This window comes from Trichosurus vulpecula, chromosome 3 (genome assembly GCF_011100635.1).
Source record: "Trichosurus vulpecula isolate mTriVul1 chromosome 3, mTriVul1.pri, whole genome shotgun sequence".
Classification (NCBI taxonomy): domain Eukaryota; kingdom Metazoa; phylum Chordata; class Mammalia; order Diprotodontia; family Phalangeridae; genus Trichosurus; species Trichosurus vulpecula.
In genome coordinates, this window is record NC_050575.1 from 2,775,376 (window position 1) to 2,797,050 (window position 21,675).

Below are 21,675 nucleotides of genomic sequence, written 5' to 3' on the forward strand. Positions count from 1 at the left end.
CTTCCTTTCTTTCCTCTACTGTATGTCTTCACCTCCTTCAGCCAGCTTATCTCCTCTGCTTGAATTTCTTGTCAGGCTTGAGGTAGTAAATTCTTTCTTTCTGAATTTTCCTCTCTTTCTTTTCTGCTCTCCCCATTTTAAAAATGAGATAACGAACATTTCAGGATGACAATGGCTCAGATTATTTCATGTTAGTCCACGTGAATTAAGAACTACCCTGTGACTTGTGACGTCCCAGCAAGAACTTGAAACCACCACGGTGTGACCACCTTCATTCAGAGTGCTCCAGGTGCTTCTCCACCTGCCACGCAGCCTCAGAACATTGTGATTTGGGTTCTTGACAATTCACAGTCAGATATGCCCCTAACTGGACACATTCTTCTTAGACTATACCCAGAGAGTCATTTCAGCTTCCCAAACAACTCTCCTCCCAATTCTTGTCACGGCCCAGCAGAATGAGCTTCAAGAATTAGGTTGACTACCATTGTTGGGAGCAATTTGGGACTATACTCAAAGGGCCAATCAAATTGTGCACATCCTTTAATCCAGCAATACCACTACTAGGTCTCTCTATCCCAAAGAGATTAAAAAGGCAGGGGGGCGGGGAAACCTAATTGTACAAAAATGTTTATAGCGGTTCTTTTTGTGGTGACAAAGAATTGGAAATTGAGGGGATGCCCATCAACTGGGGAATAACTGAACAAGTTGTAGTATATGAATGTAATGGAATACTATTGTTCTAGAAGAAATGATGAGCAAGTGGATTTCAGAAAAACCTGGGAAGATTTATATGAACTGATGCGGAGTGAAGTGAACAGAACTAGGAGAACATTGTGTATAGTAACAGCAACACAGAAGTGACCAACTCTGATAGACTTAGCTCTTCTCAGCAGTACAATGATCCAAGACAATTCCAAAAGGCTCGTGATGGAAAATGCTCTCCACATCCAGAGAAAGAACTGATAGTCTGTATGCAGATCGAAGCATACTATTGTCACTTACTTTTTTTCATGATTTTTTCCTTTTGCAAACTAATTGTTTTACAAATTTTCTTCTTTCACAACACGACTAATATGGAAACATATTTTACATGATTGCACATATATAACCTGTATCAAATTGCTTACTCTCTTAGGGGAGGGGAGGGAGGGAGAAAATTTAGAACTCACAATTTTATTTTAAAAATTATCTTTACATGTAATTGGAAAAAATAAAATACTATTAAAAAAAAGAAATGAGCAGATGGATTTCAGAAAAACCTGGAATTACATGAACAGATGCAAAGTGAAGTGAACAGAACCAGGTGAACGTTATACACAGTAACAGCAATACTGTATGCTGATCAAGTGCAAATTCCTTGGCTATTCTCTGCAGCGCAATGATCCAAGACAATGTGAAAGGACTCATGATAAAAACTGCTATTCCCCTCCAGAGAAAGAACTGATGGAGTCTGAATGCAGATTAAAGCCATACTATTTTTCACCTTCTGTATTTTTTTTTGTGAATTTTTTTCCCTTTGGATGTCTGTCTTCTTTCACAACATGACTGATGTAGTAATATGTTTTGCATGATTGACCATGTATAACCTTTATCAAATTGCTTACTGTCTCAGGGAGGAGGGAAGGGAGGGAGATAACTTGGAATTCAATTTTTTTAAACGAATGTTAAAAATTGTCTTTACATGTAACTTGGGTAAAATAAAATATTTTAAAAAGAGAATTAGGTTGTGTTAATGAAACTACCACCATTTAAAAAATAACAGCAGAAGTCAAGTAAATACAAGCAGGATAGTTTGAGTTCTATTTAGTTAAATTTAATGTATACTTAAAACTACATAATAGAAGTTCATAGTTTTCTATACAATTTTTTTCTGTTCTTTGTATATTGAAATGTTTGTGTTGACTAGTTCATAATATTTTTCAATGGGGTTCAGTGTATTTGGAACATCACTATAGAGAGAACAAAAGAAAATGGAATGAAATTTATCAAAAGTTTTAAAAATTTCTTGATAATTTTTGTTAATCACAAACTGTTAGAAAGGACTTCACATACCCTATAGGCCAAGCCATACCTAAATAAACTACTTTGTAACATGCTTAACAGAGCTACTATTCTGGTGACATCAGTCAAGCCCAAAGTGTTCATATGTATGAGGGAGAACCAAAGGAAGCACAAGAACAATCTTCATCGAAAAGCCCCAGCAAAACAAAACCAAAGAACAAAAACATCCCTGAAAACAATTGAACAATATGCAAAAAAGTGGCTTGAAATATATAAAGACCCTTCTGGTGTTACTGATTAATATGAATTTCATTTATTCTTATCTTAGGTAGCACCAGTGTCATCCATTGTATTTACCATGAATCTTGCTGATTAATTTTAGAAAGCAGACAAAACACTTCCTGGTGGTATTTTCCATCCCTTGCTCAGGTGACTTAGGCCATTTCCCCCCAGAGATCTTAAAATGGGTATCGCATTTGGGTGTTCCAAACAAAGCCCTACTTGTATTGGGGGAATTGACAGCACTTTGAGATTCCATCAAACTTTGTGACTTTATGACATTTACTTGTGGGATTGTGGAGAAAACACTGGTGACTCAGGACTGGAGATTCAATCTAATTTGACAAGGATTTATTAAATGCCAACTGTATGCTGGAAACCAGAGAGATGGATAAAAATGAATGTCTCTGCTTAAGGAAACTACTCTCTTAGGAGTGGGCAGTAGGTGGGAACCACAAGGTATATACAAATAAGTAAATACAAAACACATGCAAAGTCATTTGGTTAAATACTGCTTTGGAAAGTGGAGGAGGAATTGGAAAGGAAGGAAGTGAGGCAGGGATCCAGGTGATTACCATAGTACAGATGAGAGATGGTAAAAAATCTGAGCTAGGGAACAAGTCTGAAGGATACCAGCAACCGACTGATTGGATGTGGAAAAGAACCGAGAGATTAGGAAAGCATTATTGAGGTGAGTCTAGAGTTAAAATTGCCTGTTCTCCTTAAACTCTGGAATTCCTATTTTGGATGTTAACGCTTTTATTAGCAGTTTTTCCTCCTCTTTTTTGAGGGGTTTGTGAGGATGCTGATCAAAAGGAGTCAGATGATAAGGGAGTAGTGTACTGGCTGCAGAACTGTAGCACATTTTCAGACAGGGAGTGTGACAAGGACTTCTTACAGCAGAGGGCACCACTACACTATTCTAAGTTAGCTGGTTTCTACCTCCGTGTTACCTAGCTGCCAAAAAAAAAAAAAGGGAGAGGGGGTACACTTTGTGTCAGTGGCTCCTCCCAATCCCTCTCCAAAAGTCTTGAAAGTGAACTCTTGCCCACTAGCTGTGTCAGTTGAAAACAACGACCACCTCATGTTTGTGTGCCCCCTCATAGCCCTGGCAAGATCTTCAGTGGCTAAAGAGTACCATGTCCTTAAAATGTAGAGTGGAAGCACTCCACTTTTACGTAACAATTCCTGACCCAATGGCTCAGTAGACACTCTCCTAAAACCTCCTTGGATGAAGATGCTACCTCTCGGCAAAATGGTGGGCATCTTTCCCAGGAAGGTAGCATCAATACAAGTGTGGCATGCTTTTTAAGTCAACCTGTTATATGAGAATTCAGATTCATAAAGCAAATGTTGTGGGGGGTTATTCTCTCGGAAAAATTCTAAATAAACTTTTTCTGGTATAAATAAATTGTAATTTGATTTACACATAATTTTGTGGGAGTACTCTTATTGGGTAAAGTGAGTTCCACCTAAACTATGTCATTATGAAATAGTACACATCCCTATAGTTTGTGCTATGTTAGCACCAAGCAAAGTAGGTTTTCCAGATGTGATTATTACCACTGGGGATCAACTGACTGGCCTCAGTTGGGGGTGGGGCATGGAAGCCTTTGTGAAGGCGCTGCCCTGAATGGAACTAGTCTGTAGGAATGGGGGAAGATTTCAGATGGACTCTAAGGTCCAGTAGCCCTCCAAGCCCACATTACCCCGGTAATGGTAGGCTCATAATTAATAAAATGTGCTACAGTACAGCTGGGTACAAACTGGGGGTGCTACTGTAGAAGGAATAGAGTTGCTGTGGTGCCAAACACTGCACTAACTTTGGATTTGTTAGTTTGAGTTCAAGAGAAGGGAATATGGGTATGAAGAACTGCTTCTCCCTGCCCTCAGCCTAGGACAGTGTTTCCTTTTGGTTAGACAGAGAAAGAACCTGTCAAACCCAGACCATAGAATCATAGATCTGGAACTGGAAGGGACCTCAAAAGCCATTTAGGGTATCCCTCTCATTTTGCAAAAATCGAATTCCAAGAAAGTTATGTGACTTGTCCAAGATCATATCAGGAAGAAGGAATCCAAAGGGAGATTTGAACCCAGATCCTCTGACTTCTGAACCAGTGCTTTTTCTACTGTGCCATGATGCCTCAAATTCTGGCTTAAATGTGATTAAAGGAAACTAAATCCCTTGAAATACTTGAATATACATACATACGTGTGTATATATATGTATATGTGTGTATATATATGTGTGGGTATGTGTACAGAGAGAGAGAGAACTCAATACTTGAGCTCTCCCCTGTCTTTGTGAAGTGAAGCTCATAAATCTCTACAGTCCCCCAGGTACCAGGGAGATCTGCCTCAGTGTATACCAGAAAGAGAAGAAAAGTGGCCTTTGGTTGATGACATGATAAAAATTTTTTTAACGTTCACAGAGTCATAGATTTTGAGGTGGCATCTTAGAGGTTGTCTGGTCCAATATTTTATTTTACAGATGTGGAAACTTGGGTCCAGAAAGACTTGTCCAAGGTCACAAGCCAGGATTTTAACTCAAGTTAAGCGTTCTTTCCACTACACCATACTATCTCCCACTTAAAAGTCAAGGTAAGGGAAATCATGCGTACAAAAGAAGAAATGACACGGCATGACCTATGCCCACCTAAACGTGTGTTACTGATGAATCCACCATTTCCCCCAAGCTGCAAAGTAAACTTAAATATAGCAAAGCTAACAACAGATGGCTTTATTATGAACAAATACCACATCCTATTAGCACCATTTAAATGAGATTACCTAATTTATTTTGGAATATTGTCATCACGGTTTCTCTTCAATACAATGGACAATGGAGCATTCATTCCACCTTCCCTACGTTATTTCTCTCTCAGAAATAATGTAGTCAGAAGAGGTGCTGAAAGTCTGTTCTCTAATGTGAATTACTGGAATGGAAAGAACCATCTATTCCATTTTTCTGTCACTATACACAACTGTGTCTACCGGACGGCCCATTCTAAAAAGATCTTTGTATTTCTTCCAGTAATTTCCATGTAAGTAATTACCGCAACCACCTCTTTAATAATCTGTTCCATCTAGCGCAACTAATCTCATAGTCTCAAAGTTCTCCCATAAATCTAATCTAAGTCTCTTGCCACAATAGAAACTACATCTGTAGAGATTGAGGCAGTTGACCAACAGCTTTCTTTGAGTTAAACAGACTTGAAAAATGAAAACTAGTTTATTAAGCTAGAGTTGTGAACTTGAAGTCAGGAAAACTCTGGGTTTGAATTTCAATTCTGCAGTTTATTGTCTGTGTCCCTTGCGCAAATCATTTAATTTCGCAGAGCCTCAATTTCCTCGCCTATGTAACAGGGCAGCAGTGGCTGTGATACGTGCTTCCCGGGCTTTCCCTGAGAACCAAGTGAGATAATGTATTTAAAGTGTTTTATTAGCCCATTCAAGTGGATGCCAATACTATCATCACAGAAACATAACCAAATAGGGAGCTCGCTCAATAATAATATTTATGTAGCACCCTTTCATGTATTTTTGATCTTATTATAATCTTAGAAATAAATAAGTCGAAGTTTATAACTTGCCCAAGCCAAGAACCGGAACTAAAGTCCCCCAACTCTCAGTCCAGTGCTCTTCCCAATTTACCCCATTGTCCTTGGGCTCCCCTCATTTTACAAATAATGAGAGGTTCTGTGGGTATGCCCAAAGTCACATGACTAGGAGTCTGTCGTATCTCTGCATTCCAGTTAAAGGATTCCCTTGCAAGTCAAGACATCGTCCTCCTGACATCGCTGGTCCTCTTCGAGAATGACGGACAAACAGCAAGGCACGGCAGTCTCAGCTGGCTCTACCTCTTGGGGTCCTGGGGCACAATTAGAGTAGTTTAACAAGAAAATGAGAAAATCAAATCATTTCAAGGAAGTAGGATTGGAAGGTCTGGCATTTGATTTGAGGCCCTGGATTGAACCCTCCCCCAGTGAGTATACTGCACAATGAATTCTGTATGTTGATATCAAGGAGCTGTGGGAATGATAGCACCCCTTGGTGCATGGGCATGAGTGACAGTGTGGCTGCTGGTCCGCATCTTCCACCTACAGAGTCACGGAACAGCCTTTTGACTTTGAAACACGTAGCCATTTGGAGCTACAAAGCTTCTGCTAAGCTCTCAATGACTCATTAGCTCAGTTGATTACATGTGGTACTAAGTCTCCCCACTGGATCAGTTAGCTTTGCACAGTGAACAGTATTCCCTGGCCACGAATTTATCCCCAACCTGTTATCTTATAAATATATGTACTGCTTACAAAAGGGACCCAAACGCAAACTTATCCCCTTTGATGATAGGTTAAGAGCATCATCTTTCTATAGAAGGGATGACATGTTATCTGTTGGGCATCCAAAGGATGTGGCCCCTTCTTTGGTGGGCGGGAATAACTGCTGGCAACGTCACAAAGGATTTCTAGTAAGGGAGGGTTCTGCGAATAGTAGCCTTAGCCGGATGCAGTGTTTATTACTATAATCTACCCTTTCGGCCCATAGCCCTGGTTACTTCTCACAAAATTTCATGACTGCTAGGGCCCTAAAGATTTTCCCATGCATTCTAAGGGCCTCAGAAAGACCAGCCTCAACTTTGTTAGGCAGAGCTTTGACATTGAGCTGGTCAGACTAACATTTCCCCCAACACTTATTTCTAGACTAGGTCAATAGCACTGATGCTAAAACTTTAGGGACATATCGAACAAAAGTCTCTCTCCACTTCATTCTTCTATCCCCTGGATTTACTTGTGAAGGAGGGGTAAGAGATTGGAGTCATAGTTAACCCCTACCTTTTCCGAGTCTTAGTCCTCATCCTATACCTCTCAGGCATTTTTTTTCTTTATAATGAAATTTTTTCCTGAGTTTCTAGCCGCACAAGAGAGGAGTTGGTGGCATCCTATGAGACTTTCCCTAAGTCTCAATGATGAGAGGACGTAGAAAAGGGTTAGAGTGAACTAAGGGAACTGGCCAAAAAAAAAAGGTAAGAGACCCTAGGGCCAGCATTAAGACAAATGGTTGGGAAGCCATCTGGGTTTTTTCTTTTTTTCTTTATTGATAACTTTTCATGTAATTCATTTTAAAATATATCTCTCTTTATCTTGCCTTATACCAAAGTGGTTTTTTTTTGTTTTATTTTGTTTTTAGACTTTAACACAACCACCTTTGATAGCTTGTGCAACATTCTATACCCATAGACACTCGCTTCTTGAATGAAAGGAGAGAAGTCTAGATGTTTATTAGGTCCCCTTTAATGCTGGCAGTGCAGACAGATAAAATGAAGCACAAACTCCATTTAAAGTGCATTAAAGCTTAGAAACTAGTGGCTAATGAGGGGTGGAAGGACACGGAGGCCACTGTCAGTCTTTCTCCTTATCTGGGGCCACATGTCTCCTTTTCGGCTTCATGAAGGGTGATTTACACCCCCACCTGGAATAGCTCTCTCTCTCTCCGGGCTGATTACATCAGCAAATGCCCCCAGAGGCCACTGCAAAATGGGAGGATTCAGCCACAGCAGCTGATAAATCTCAAGGGTTTATATAGTGCCTCTCAATGCCCTCCCTCCTGGGCCCTCTGCCAAGTCAGCTGCTGTAGTGAAGGAGAGGAGGCTGAGGGGAAAAGGGGAGTAGATAGGGGTTAGGAAAAAATCCCTCTTCTATCACCGGTAAAAGGAAAGTCTTCTCTCCTTGTCTGCAGCCCTGCTTATTTTTCCACAATCTCTCATGGCATTCTTTAAGGGGAAAATGCAACTTGATAACCCAGTGATTTTACTCCAAGACACATCATCCAACCCCATGGAGCCAAGAAACACCATATGATTAAGTTGTCCAAGGGCTGCCATTCAGTCCCTCTTCACTATGGACTAAACAAGAGGAAATGCTGAAATTGCATCGTGAAAGAGGAAAGTTAGAGATAAGGAAGAACTTTCCAGGCCGTCATCAGTAACCTTGGCCTCCCTGCTTCCTCCAGTTGGGGTCTTTGGTAACAGATGACCTCTCTAGGTCACACAAATGAATAATAGGCCAGATGCCAAATTCTGTCTGATAGGGCAGAGGGAGCTGGGCTTGTACAGGTGCATACACTTATAAACTAGTGGGGGAAGAAAGAGCTTTGGGCTGGAAGTCAGGAGAACTAGGTTTTAAGTCCAGCTCTCCAGCCATCAAGTAGCATGAGCTAAGTAACTTCACCTCTGGGAGGCCTCAGTTTCTCCAGCTGCAAAATGAGATTAATGGTACTAATCCTATACCATCTCTTAGGGTTGTAAAGATGAAATTGGATGATAGCTGTGAGTATGCTGCGAACAAGAAGAGCTTTTATGGTGGCTTGTTGGTTTTATTTTGGTTTTGGTGCTGGTATTTCAATTTTTTTGTTTTGTTTCCTGTCTAGTGCTCATCTTGGGTATTCTCTGGGTGATTGGGTTGATACGGCAGAGTAAGAAAGTGTTTCCCTTGGGTCTTTGGATAATTTCTGAACTCTGCTCGCCTGTAGGTTCCAGGAGGGGGCACCCAGATATCTGAGTGTCACAGCCCTTCTCTAGGAGCAAGCAGGTAGCTTCCTTCTTTGCCCCACCTCTTACCCCAACTCCCCAGCCCCACAAAAAGTTTCCTAAGTTAGGGCCTAAGGTATGGTGTTGTCCTTCATTCTCCAAGAAGACCAAAATGACATCACTATGCTTGAGTCAAGATTTAATGTGTCCCACTGTGGCTGATCAGGCCAACAGGAGCTCGCAATGCTCTACCACAGGTCGGCCACAAATAGTCCACGTGAACTGTTGGAGTGGATACTCCAAACCTGAGCATCCTTTGAGCTGTTTCAATGCTGCTTTGCTCATAGGGCACAGCACCTCCTCTGATGTGGGCACGCCATGCCTGTGGTCCTGTCCGATGTCTCCCATGTCACAATCAATTCCAAAGTTCTTCAGAGACTTTGAGATTGTCTTCTTTTAACCACCATGTGAACGCTAACCCTAAGGTATAGACCTGGAACCAAAGGAGTTTGTCCTCCATCCCCCTGCCTCCCCACCTCACTCCCTTCCTTAGAAGACGGGTCCTAAACCTCTTCACCCTGCACACCCCACCCCCAAGAAACTTCTCTTCCCCATCCCCTTGCCGTCTAGTCTCAAGGTCCTACCCATTTCCTGAGCAAGGTTTGTATTAGTCTTTTTTTTTTTTCTTCCTACATGGGAGTTCTTGGATGCGTGTTGGAGGTGCGGGGGCTTAGTATGTAGGCGCTGCTTAGGGTGGGGATGGGGCGGAGGCTAAGGCGGCGCCTCAGAGCCACTCGGAGCGGAAAGGAGCGCACTGGCGGGACTGGACAGGGCTGGGCCGGGCTGGGCGGGCGCACCGGGGCTGAGAGGGGAGTGTCCGGGGGCCAGACACACCAGGCTGCAGCACCATGCCGCGGGGCGTCCTACGCGTTCCCTTCGCTTTGTTGCTGCTGCGTTTGCTTCCCCTACTCCAAGCCGGTGAGTATAGGTGGGAGGGTAAATGTCCTGGTATATGTGTGCATGTATGTGTGCATGCATGTGTGCATGTATGGGGTCTTGTGTGTGCTTATGTAGCGAGTACTGAGTGGACCGTGCGGCGGAGGCTCCTGGATCGGAAGATCTCTCTCTTCCTTACCGGCACAAGTGTCCTCCAAGATACTGGCCAGTTTCTCTGTCCCAGACATCTGTAGGAGTTGAGAGCCTGGGGTAAACGTCTGCCTCAGACAGTTTTGAAGGGTCTGCCCAAGTTGATCTGAGAAACTTTGCCCAAGACGTTGGACAGCAGGTGGTGGGAGGCAGAGGAAGCCTGGGGAGACTGGCTGGATACTCGGCCTGAATGCCAAGGATGACTTCGTAACTGGGGCCAGTGTTGCTTACCGCTGTTTCTCTTCCTTTGTTGAGACGCAGAGATCTGAGAGGCTAGGCAGTGGCATTCACTCTTTACCCCAGGCTCCCTCAGTCTGAAGCCCTCCCTATGCCCAGGCACACCAACATCGCTGAGCACTGAGGGGGCTTGTTCAGAGGCACGCTCTCACTTTGAGGCTCGATTCTTTCATCCCTGTAAGGAATGGGAAAGCAAAAAGGAGCTTAACCGAAAGGAATTGAGGTTAGATGTGAGCAAGTTTGTCAGAGGTCAAGGGTGTTCCAAGTCTGGAACCTGCTGGGATTTGTTTGTTTGTTTGTTTGTTTAAGCACATGGAAGGAGGACATAACCACCCGCACCCGCAGTCTCAACTAAGGAACAGAAATCCTAAATGGCATTTGGGAATGGAATAACTCACATTTCCATGGTATAGCACTTTCAGGTTTACACAGCGCTTTTCTCACAACAACCCTGTGAGGCGGTTAGTGAAAATATTGTAGTCCTCATCTTATAGATATGCAAACAGGCTGGGGAGGTCACCTATGGCAGGGCACCTAGAGACTCTCAGAGCTGGCATTCAAACCCAGCTAAGTCCGGTGCTTTCCCGGTGACAGCATGGCTGACCCAACTTTGGTAATGGGACATTGCTTACCCATTGCGAACTTTGAAGAACTCAGTGATGCCTGACTGTGCCTAGTACAGTGCCTCACACACCATAAGTGTTTAAACATTCTTTGGTGAGTGAATGAGCATTTTGCAAGTCTGACCATTGATATTACCTTCCCCCCTGGGAAAAGACAGACAGAACAGGTGGCCCCAAGAGATACTAGAGTCCATTGTGCTCCTGGTAAGCCTCTTCCTATCCCCAAATCCCCTTGCTCTCTAGAACCTGGTCAGAGATTTTTGACTAAGAAAGATTGCCAACAAGGTCTCCCAGAATTGCGCTGAAGCATTAGCCCACAAGACATTGGCTTTGATGAAGGCAGAAACAGAAGAAATTCAGGAAATACTGGCCACCAAGCCAAACTGTTTGACACCATTACCAGTGCCAGGGAATGGCAACTGTCGCATTAATTTGCCTTCCCAGACAATTCTCCTGTGCCCCAAATGGTATGAAGGTCTACGTTAGGATTGAGAGCAAAAGTGAAGCCGCTTCTTTATCACCAGTAAATCAAGGAAGAGTTGGAGAATAGATTCACTTTTTTTTTCCTCCCAAGTCAAGACATTTTTATTTTTAAAAGATTTTTTTCTTGATTCTCTCTCTCTGTATCTCTGTCTGTCTGTCTCTGTCTCTCTTTCATCATTGTCACTTCCCACTGACTCTCCCTTCTCCTTGTAGAGCCTTTCCTTGTAACAAATAAGTACAGTCAAGTAAAACAAATATACACATTAGCCATATCTGAAAATGTATGCCTCATTCTATGCCTTTGCTTCACCTCTTCTCTGCTAAGAGGTGGGAGGTATAATTCACCATCATTCCTGTGGAAAAAAATGATTAGTCTACAGTGATCAGCATTCTGAAGTCTTTCAGTATTATTTTCTTTTACATATTGTAGTCATCATGTAGATTGCTCTCCTGGTTCTGCCTTTTTCATTCTATATCAGTTCATTCAGGCCTTCTCAAATTTCTCTGAACTCTTCATACTCTTCATTTCTTACAGGAAAATGATGTTTTATTACATTCATACGCCACGGTTTGTTCGGCTATTCCCTAACTGATGGACCCTGATTTTGTTTTCTGTTCTTTACTGGTAAAAAAAAAAAAGTGGAGCTATAAATATTTTTCTATGAATGGGAACTCACCCTCTGTCTTTGATATCCTTAGGGCATGTATCTAATACCGATATCACTGGATAAAAGGATATGTACAGTTGAGTGACTTTTTGGGTAAAATTCCAAATTGTTTTTCAGAATAGTTGAACCGATTCTCAGCTCCACCGATAATTAGTATGTATAGGTATACATATACATATGTATATATAATTTCAGGGATCTCTCAACGTCACAGGCTTGAGGGTGTCCACTAAATTGTAGAAAGGCGGCCTGGAATAGTGGAAAGAACCCTGAAGTGAGGAGGTTATTGAGGTAGTATGAGGGTCTCAGCAAATAGAGCCTTTGTTGCCTTATGTTGAGAAGACCCAGGAAGGGTAAGGGGGAAATGACATTTGGGTTCCTCCCCTTCCCTCCAGCTATGGGAATGAGGATAGCAGGGGAGTGGGGAGGGGGAGTTGATGTGGAGTTTACCCCTCCAATCTTAAGTATACCTTATGGAGTATCAGAATTGTACCAGCACTTGGTACCCCATCTCTGGTACCTAGCCTTCTGTTTTGGGGGCTGGAGACACCAATCTGTATACCTACTTAGCCCTCCAAAGACCTAGGGTTTTCTTTCTGCCCGTCATGTTTGTGATGTTGCTAACCATGATCCAAGCATGGCCCTGTTAAGGCTTACATTCTCCATGATGAATGGCATGATGAATGGCAGTGTTCCTAGACTTGATTCCCTTTGGAATGTTCTCTCTGTGTTTCCTTTATGACAGGGGATCTCTCATAATGCTGGCTCTGTGCTTGATTCAGGTCCTCCTCCGCTTAGCTTGTGGTACCTGCTCTCTTTCCTTGTAACTGTCATTTTTATATGACCCAGTGTGTTCCCCACATCCCTGCCTGTTTGGTTCTCTCAGCTCTTTTCTCTACCTCTTATCGGCCCTCACCTGGCATCTCTCCCCAAGCAGGAGACCTCCCGACCACGGATGTCATGTCTTCCAGCAACTGCATCGATGCCAAAAAACTGTGCCTGACTGACTCCACTTGCAGTACCTCCTTCCTTGACTTGGAAAACTGCTTTCTAGCCTCAGCAACTCGGAAGCCTGAAAACTGGGAGAGCTGCTTGGAGACAGCGCAGCAGCTTCAGAATAGCTCTCTGGGCAGCTGTACGTGTGATTGGCGCATGAAGAATCAGAACGCCTGTCTGGCTATCTACTGGACCATCCACACTGCTTATGGCCTTGGTGAGTCTCCTGTGAGGACGGAGACAGGGACTATTCAGAGCCTTTTCCCCGATCCTGCAGGATAACGAGGGTACGATAGACTGTGTTGACCAAAGGGGCCTGCACTGCGTGGAGGCCTTTAATTATTCTTATGGGATCCCTGATATACTACCCTCTTTTCCTGTTTCTCCTGATCCTAGAGAATCACTCCGGTGAACTGAATGCCTACTGTGTACTATGGTTGACCCGATGGTTACTGAAGTGGTTCTTCCCCAAGCTCTTAGGCAGAGAGTATACACTGTCACAGACTGACTTAGAAGTCAGTATCAGCGAGTAGAGTAGGATGCGGGACAGACTGAGTACCCGGGCATCATCCCGGCAGAGGCCCCAGGGAGCTGGGCACTCATTAACCAGGAGGTGGAAGGACAAAGATCGCACAAAGGGGAAAGCTATTCAGGAGAAAAGCAAAATGGAGCCTCTCCTTCTTGTTCTTTGGGGGACCCTCCTCCCCTGATCCCTTTCCCCATCACAATCACCCTGTTTCTTGGTAGGGATATACCCCCAAAGATGTCTTTTGGAATTAGATCCTTTCTTTCCCTCTCTCCTTCCCATTTGCTTATGGGGGTGGGGCAGGGTGTCCCAACTTTCTCTCCTGGTACCCGCTACTTTCTCTCTGGACCTGGCCCTTCTTTGAAAGATACTGAAATGACACTCACAGTGCCCTGCTGGGTCATGCCCAACTTTCCTCTCATTCATCTCATATGTCATAGGGTCATAGATTTAGAGCTGAAAGGTAGCTTATAGGTCATCTTGTCCCAACTTGGGCGCATAGATATATAATTGCAAGACAAAGTAGTCTGTTTTTATTTTTTAAATTTAAAATTGTTTTATTAATTTATTTTTAGTTTTCAACGTTCACTTCTGTAAGTTTAAAATTTTCTCCCCCTCCCTCTCCTCTCCATCTCCAAGATGGCATGCGATCTGATATAGGCTTTACATACACATTTCTATTAAACATAGTTGTACATTACTCAAGTTGTATGAAAGAATTAGAACAAATGGGAGTGACCATGAGAAAGAAAAATATAAAAAAAAAACAAAACAAAAAAGTAAATAGTCTGCTTTGATCTGCATTCAGACTCTGTATTTCTTTTTCTGAATGTAGATGGGATTTTCCGTCTTGAGGCTTTTGTCTTCACGTTGCTGAGAAGAGTTAGTCTATCAAAGTCAGTCATTTCACACTGTGACTGTTACTGTATACAATGCTTTCTCCTGGTTCTGCTCACTTCACTCAGCATCAGTTCTTATAAGTCTTTCCAGGTTTTTCTGAAGTCCACCTGCTCATCATTTCTTATAGCACAACAGTATTCCATTACATTCACATACCACAACTTATTCAACCATTCCCCAATGGATGGGCATCCCCTCGATTTCCAGTTCTTGGCCACCACAAAAAGAGTTGCTATAAATATTTTTGTACATGTGGGTCCTTTTCCCATTTTTATGATCTCTTTGAGATACAACCCTATTGCTAGGTCAAAGGGTATGCACAGTTTTATAGCTCTTTGGGCATAAGAGCAGTCTGTTTTTAGATCCTAGTACCTCGTATCTCCATCACCTCTCCCTCCTCCAAGTCAGACACCATTTCTTCTTCCTCATCATGGGATACCTTCCTCAGAGCCAGTTAGATTCCTTCTAGAAGCTGAGGCTGAAGGACAGACTATTTCTTCCTCCATAGAAAAAAATAATGTCTTTTCTCCTATTGCTTTCTCCATGGAAAAACACAGTGTTTCCTGGCACTGGGCAGATCAAATAAATATGTCGTGGCCAGAGAACCCAGCCTGCCCCTTCGTTGTCATTCTGTGCCTGTAGTCTCCCTCTGGCTGGGTAGGGCTCTATGCTTTCTCTTTTGAGGATCTGCGGCATGTGCTGTCATCACTGTCCCTCATCTAATTTCCCTCCTTGCTGTAGTTTACTCTACGGGTCTCTGATGTTTTCATCTCTTTTTTTCTAGGTTACTATGACTTGAGGGGCTCACCATATAAGGAAACTGTGATCAGCAGATTCAGGAAATTTAATCATCTGGACTCGTTTGAGTCAGGTTTGTGGGCCAGGCCAGGCTGGGGAGGTGGGAGTTTGAGCTGGATGTCAGGGGAGGGTGGAGAATCCTTATTCTTGGGTTATAGCGTAAAGAATTCTACAGCCAAGGGAGAGCAAAGGGCTGTTTGCATTTGTCAGGATAGCAAATGGAGTTATTCTGTGTGTCTTGGTCACAGTGCAGTTATTACAGAACGACAATTGTCAAGGAAGGCAGACTAAACCATTTGTCCCTCAGGTCCACATAGTTCAGGGAAGCCAAGGAAATGGCAGGTGTGACATCAGCTCTCAAATTAATGAGATAATTAATCCTCATCCTGGGCATCCTGGAAATGGTCTATATTCCCAAACACTTGAAAATGTTTTTGGATATTCTAAAAATGGGGTGGGGGGAGAAGCTAGTAAAAAAGATATGACTCCATGCCTGTATGACTCATAAGTCTGGAGCTGGAAGAGATCTTAGAGAACATCTAGTCCAACCCCCTCATCTTTTACTGATGGAGAAATTGAGGTCCATGGAAATTAGGTGACCTGCCCAGGGTCACACAGGTAGTAGGCATCAGAGGCATGAATTTCTATCCAGGTTCTCTGATTCAAGATCTAGTTACATTCACATTAAACCCCCTTGCCTTCTAATATTGAAGAATAATTAGGAGTAGTCAGGTGCAGACAGAAAGAAAGTTAGATTTGAGATCAGGAAACCCTGGCAGGAATCTTAGCTCTGCTCCTCCTTGCTAAGTCACCTAGCTCTCTCAGCCTCACTTTCCTCATCCATAGACTGAAAGTCCTGAACTAGATGACCTCTGAGGTCACTTCCATCACTAAATCTAGGACTAGGAGGTGCGCTTTCCAGAAATGGATGTTGATGGCATTTGGATCTTTCAACTAGGGCAAAGGTGTGCTAGAGTTGGGAACAGAATTGGAGATGCTCAGACATAGCCTAAACAGCCGAACAGGGCTATGGTTTGGGCTGAGCCTCTACCTGAGGCCTGGGTTCCAGGTGCTTCCATTTCTTATTACGTCTCTTGTCACATTCTGGCCAACTTCAGGCCTCAGAAGAGTGTGGGAAGGGCTAGGTGCTGCATTTGTGTTCATATCTCAAAGAGAACTGTAGCAAAGGTTATGGGTAGTTTTGAGTTCCAGACTTTGGGTGGCTTGTAGGGAAAGCTAGAGGCTCTTTTGGGATCAGAGTTCTAGGTAGATTGAGAGAGAGTCTAGCTTCCAGGTCCTATCAAAGCTCTAGACCCTGGGTGGGCTGTAGGGAGAGCTAAGGGCTATATTTAGGAGAGGAGGAGGATGCTGGGTGGTTTGCAACCCCATGTCCAGCTTCCTGTTACAGGAGAAGAATAGTAGGGGGTTGCCACCCTTCTCTCCTAGGCTCCATGTCCCAAAGCAGCCCTGATCTCTGCCTGAAGTCCACCACTCTGTGCACCCTGAATGACAGATGTAACAAGTTGCGCCTGGCCTATGGGGAGGTCTGCTCGGTGGCTCGATGTCAGCCCCTAAGGTGTCAGCAGGAGCTCCGTGTCTTCTTTGAGCAGGTAGCAGACAAATATGCCCAAGCACTTCTATTCTGCCCTTGTGATGATGGGGATGATGCCTGTGGGGCACGACGGCGCAACACCATTGCCCCCAGCTGTGCCTCTCCAACCAGAGATCCCCTCAACTGTCTGGTGCTTTGGAATACCTGCCTTCAAGACTTGCTCTGCAGGTGGGTCTGGCCTTATGGGGCAGGAGGAGAACCTCTCCTTCTCCCTCCCAAGAAGTGGAAGTGGTTTTCATTTATCAGTGATACTTGCCCAGAGGGGAAGTATATTAGCAGATGGATCCCCCATGTCCCTGTGGTTAATGGTGGCTTATATAGTTTTGATAGATTATCTGTGGTGGCAAACCTTTGGTCTTGGTCTGGCTTTCCTGTATCTCTTCACTCAGGGAACAGAACCAACCAAGAGGTTATTAGAAAGGGAACTATGTAAGCAAACCACTTAGAATACACTCTCTCCAAAGACAAAATGATTTCTGTTGGCTGTGCCTGTTGCAGCCTCTCTATTGCCTTGAATGATGGAGAGATGTCCTTTCTTTACTATTTTTTGGGGTGACACTGGTGGTATTCTCCCTAACCACACCAGTATTACATCCTAAGGGGGTTTTCCCAAAAACCATTCTGGCATTTTCAGGGATTGTGGAGGAGAGTAACGCATAAATTTGGCCTGGATCCCTAAATTCCAAGAATTCACTATGAGAACTTGAAGAATAGAGGTACCCTCTACCTTTTCCCTAGGTTCCTGTTCTTAGCCCTTCTCCTTGTCCTCAACATTGCTGCTTTCCTCCTCAAGGTGATGCTTGATTCTACAAATTCAGTTCTCACTCAGACTAGGGATGGGAGAGATCTCTTTCTTTTTTCAGCCCTCACCCTCCACTTTCCCTGGGTCTTCTCAACTCCCAAACTCTCCCATTTTCCAGATCCCGCCTGGCTGATTTTCAGATGCACTGCCGTCACACAGACCTTCTGGGGCCCTGTGTGGGAATACAGCCCCAACGGTGCCTGAAGGCATATATGGGCTTGATTGGTAAGACCAAGAGTGGGTACCTAGAGGGGAGGCGGTTGGGGAGTGGTGGGTGCTCAGGATCTTCACAAGTTGAAACATATGAGACCAAGGATAAGGTGGCATCAGGTCAGGCAGGGGAGGCCTGGTGTTGGTAGAAGTGCCCTGATGGTGGCTACCACCTTTCTGCTTTAAATATTTTGTACATGTACATGTGGGTCCTTTTCTGTTTTTTATGATCTCTTTGGGATACAGACCTAGTAGCAGTATTGCTGGATCAAAGGGTATGTAGTTTTATAGCCCTTTAGGCATAGTTCCAAATAGCTCTCCAGAATGGTTAGATTGGTTTACAATTCCTCCAACAATGCATTAGCGTTTCCCACATCTTCTCCAACATTTATCATTTTCCTGTGCCTCCAACTTTCTGCACAGGTACTGTTATGACCCCCAATTACGTCAGCAACCTTAGTGCTAATGTTTCTTTGAGCTGTTCCTGCCGGGGAAGTGGGAACCAACTAGAAGAATGCATTCATATACAGGAATCCTTCTCCAGAAATCCCTGCCTCAGTGAGTTTTGTGCATGTGTGTGTGTGTGTGTGTGTGTGTGTGTGTGTATGTATGTATGTGTGTGTGTTGGGGGAGTGTGAATGAGGCTAGGGGTGGGAATGGTGGGAGGGGAGGGTAGAGGTGGTGGTGAAGTAGATGATGGCTCCACACAGATGAAACATCTGGCCTAAACACAAGAGGAGGAGCAAGATGGCTTCTGTAGTGTTTCTCTTGATCCTGAAATCTGGAATGTTGTAAGAATATATTTTCCCTCTCTACTACCAATCCTCCCATAGATTCCCACTTCCTTTTTCTTACTCAATGTTTGATCCTAAGTTACTTGAGAGTCAGAATATTAGAACTAGAAGGAACCATAGGTCAATGTATATATAGAACCTCTCATTTTGCAAAGGAAGAAACTAGGGTCCAGAGAGGGAAAATAGAACATGTGGAATCTTTTTTAATCTAAAATTTTCATCACTATCTTTTGTTTTTATATCAATGTCATTTCTAGTTATATCCCTCCCTCCTTCCTTCCCCTGTGAGCCATCCCTTGGAACAAAGAATAAAGAGACAAAAACGAAGACAAAAAGTTCAGCAAAACTAACCACCATATCAGCTGAGTTTGGTAATAGAGACAAGGTTCTATACCCATGGTCTCCCACCTCTGTAATGAGGAGATGATGGCCATTTTTCTCAACTCTTCCAGGGGAACCAACCTTGGTGCTTGTAATTACATAATATTCAGTTTAATTTTATTATGTTTATTAGCATTTCAACAAACACTTATTAAGTTCCTACTATGTGCAAAGCACTGTGATTACCAGGACAAGAATGAAATAGTCCAGACCTCAAGGAGTTTTCATTCTTGAGGGGAAGTAACATGGCCAAGGTTGTCCAGGAGTAAGTAGCATAGCTGAGATTCAAACTCAGATCTTAGGGCTCCAAATCCAGTGATTTTTTGTGATATCATTCCTTGCCCCACATTCAGATGCCCCTTAAGGGCTTCACCTTTATGTCTGGGGGCTGAAGGAGCCCCCTCCCCCAAACACAGACCCACCTTTTACACTGGTGCTCTAGTCAGAGGTCCTGGGTCCAAATCCTGATTTTGATCTCTAATACCTAGGGGATCTTGGGCAAACCCCTTACCACCTTGGCACTCGGTTTCCTGAACCATAAAACGAAATTGTTGGACTCGATTGCCTCTAAGCTCACTTCCAGGTCTAGATTTATGACCCTATGATATAATCCCCCTCTCCGCCTCTCAGGTCTCTCTGTCTTCTTTCCTATGCCCTAGCCAAGGCTATTGAAGTTCAGATGCAAGTTCACCACCCGCTGCTTTCCAAAAGCTTCCCCACTACCACCTCTCAGGACAACTTTCAAGGCCTGAAGGGTTCCTCTTATTCTGTGGCTATATCCCAGGTACAGACCTCTTCTTCTTATTGTAGAATCTTCCCCAGATCACTTGGCGGGGCCCCCTCCCTGGGGAGCGGGTATGATCCTTCTGGGCTTTCTGATACTCAGGAAGGAGAGAACTCTGTGTCTGAGGAACCTCTTGTAGGGGCCAAGGGATGCTTGATGGGAGGGAGCAGGGCCTCCTGAGGTAGATGGGAGAGGGGAGGAGCTTGGTAATGAGGTCAAAGTGTGATGAGACAGGGTCTTCCTCATTGACCACAGCCTCTCCATTATGTTTTCTTCTCAGAGTAACGGTCTGGCTGGAAGACTGCAACCCTGGGTCCCCACCATCTCCTTGAGCTCCCTGACTTTGGTTCTGCTCCTGCTCCCTGTCCTTGGCCACTTGTAATGGTACTTTGCTTGTGGTCCCTCTTCCCCCTTGCATATCACCTCCTTGAGAGTCCCAGCCAGAGCTGTTTTAAGAATGCAGAGGGGAGAAGCTGGAGGGGTGAAAAAAAAGACTGTGCCCTGCCCCAAACCTTCCATGGTCAGTAATCACTAGAAGAGCCCTGACAGGGAAAAAAAAATCTGTCAACTAGCAGGGGCTGTTCCCAGTGCCCTCTTGGGACAAAGGTGGCTGAACTGGGGCAGCCCTCTGAGGCTGTCCTTTCCACAGCAGATAGGGGGTTCTATGATCATTCCTCCAAGACACACCCTGCCAGAGGTCCTGGGTTCCAGATGAGGCAACAGCCTCAGGGATGGGAGAGAAGGGGAAATATTGAGCGGATAGGTTGGCCTCCATTGACAGGGGCTCCCTTGGACCCTCTGTCTCTTCTACCCTAAGTCATGTCTTTAGGGGGCTGGGGGCTAGATGACTGTATTTCCCTGATTACCTGGCAATGGGAATTAGCCCCTGACTGACTAAGCCACATTCTCTCCCTGTTTCTCTCTCCTTTTCCCTAGTCTGTGGCCCTTTCCCTCAAGGGCTATTCTCCCTCTCCCTCCCCCTACTTAAAATATTTTTTCATTCATTCATAAAACAAACATTTATTAAATGCCTACTATGTACAACATTGGTCCTGCCCTCAAAAAGTTTGCAACCTAGGGTACTAATTTGTCAGTTTTGTATTTCTAGCCAGGCACAGTGGGAGACTCCCTCTCATCGCCTCTGGTAGAAAAAATCAAAATGAGATTCCCACATTGTGTCTAACCTTTGGCCCCTAATCAGAATGAAAGGAGAAGAGGCAGCCTGGACTGTCCTGTAGCAGGCACCCAGATTCTTAGAGATGATTTATAGGTTCCTGAATGGGTCCTCCAGTACCCTGCTCTGATATGTTACTCTACCCTAATTCCTGCGCCCTCAATTATATACTCATTAAATATTTCAGTTTAAAACCTGGTTCTTTTCATATTTTATGGTCCACTTTACATTTAAATAGAACACAATTTCCATAATTCCTTGGAAAAACTGGCCCCCCTCTTTCACTGCTCCCCATGCCTGCCTAGGTTGCCTCTCCACCTCTTTGCCTTGGTTTTTTACAGTGAACCTGCCATGCCCGTAGGAGGAAGGTTCAGCCATCTCCAGCCTTCTGAGCATTGTAGCCAATCCTGGGCATCCTCTCGCTCACCTTGGAATCTGTTACCCAGCTCCCAATCCCTGTCCACACTTCTAGCCGTTCACCTCAGCCCTCACACAGATCTGGCTTCTTCCCCTTTCAGAGTCCAGATGGGGAGAAAAAACACCCATCCAGACGAAAGAGGATGTTTCTGGAATAATATGTCGAGGAGGACCAGATAAGTACAGAGTAGAGAAGTTGGTGAGGAAAAGAAAAAAATCCTGGAAGATTTCCTTTAAGAAGGGAACTTGGAGCAGAATACTAAAAGGGACTGGAGGACAGTCTGGCAGAGAGGAGCTGGGAGGATGTTCACTTGG

General features: G+C 44.1%; 1 protein-coding gene across 1 annotated transcript; it reads left to right on the forward strand.

Moving 5' to 3' along the window:
• Positions 1-9,717: 9,717 nt before the first annotated feature.
• Positions 9,718-20,151, forward strand: GFRA3 (GDNF family receptor alpha 3). The gene is made up of 8 exons (XM_036752375.1): positions 9,718-9,787; positions 12,904-13,179; positions 15,173-15,259; positions 16,633-16,966; positions 17,719-17,825; positions 18,234-18,368; positions 19,645-19,769; positions 20,050-20,151. The coding sequence occupies exons 1-8, from the start codon at positions 9,718-9,720 to the stop codon at positions 20,149-20,151; spliced, it is 1,236 nt and encodes a 411-aa protein (XP_036608270.1).
• The last annotated feature ends 1,524 nt before the right edge of the window (positions 20,152-21,675 follow it).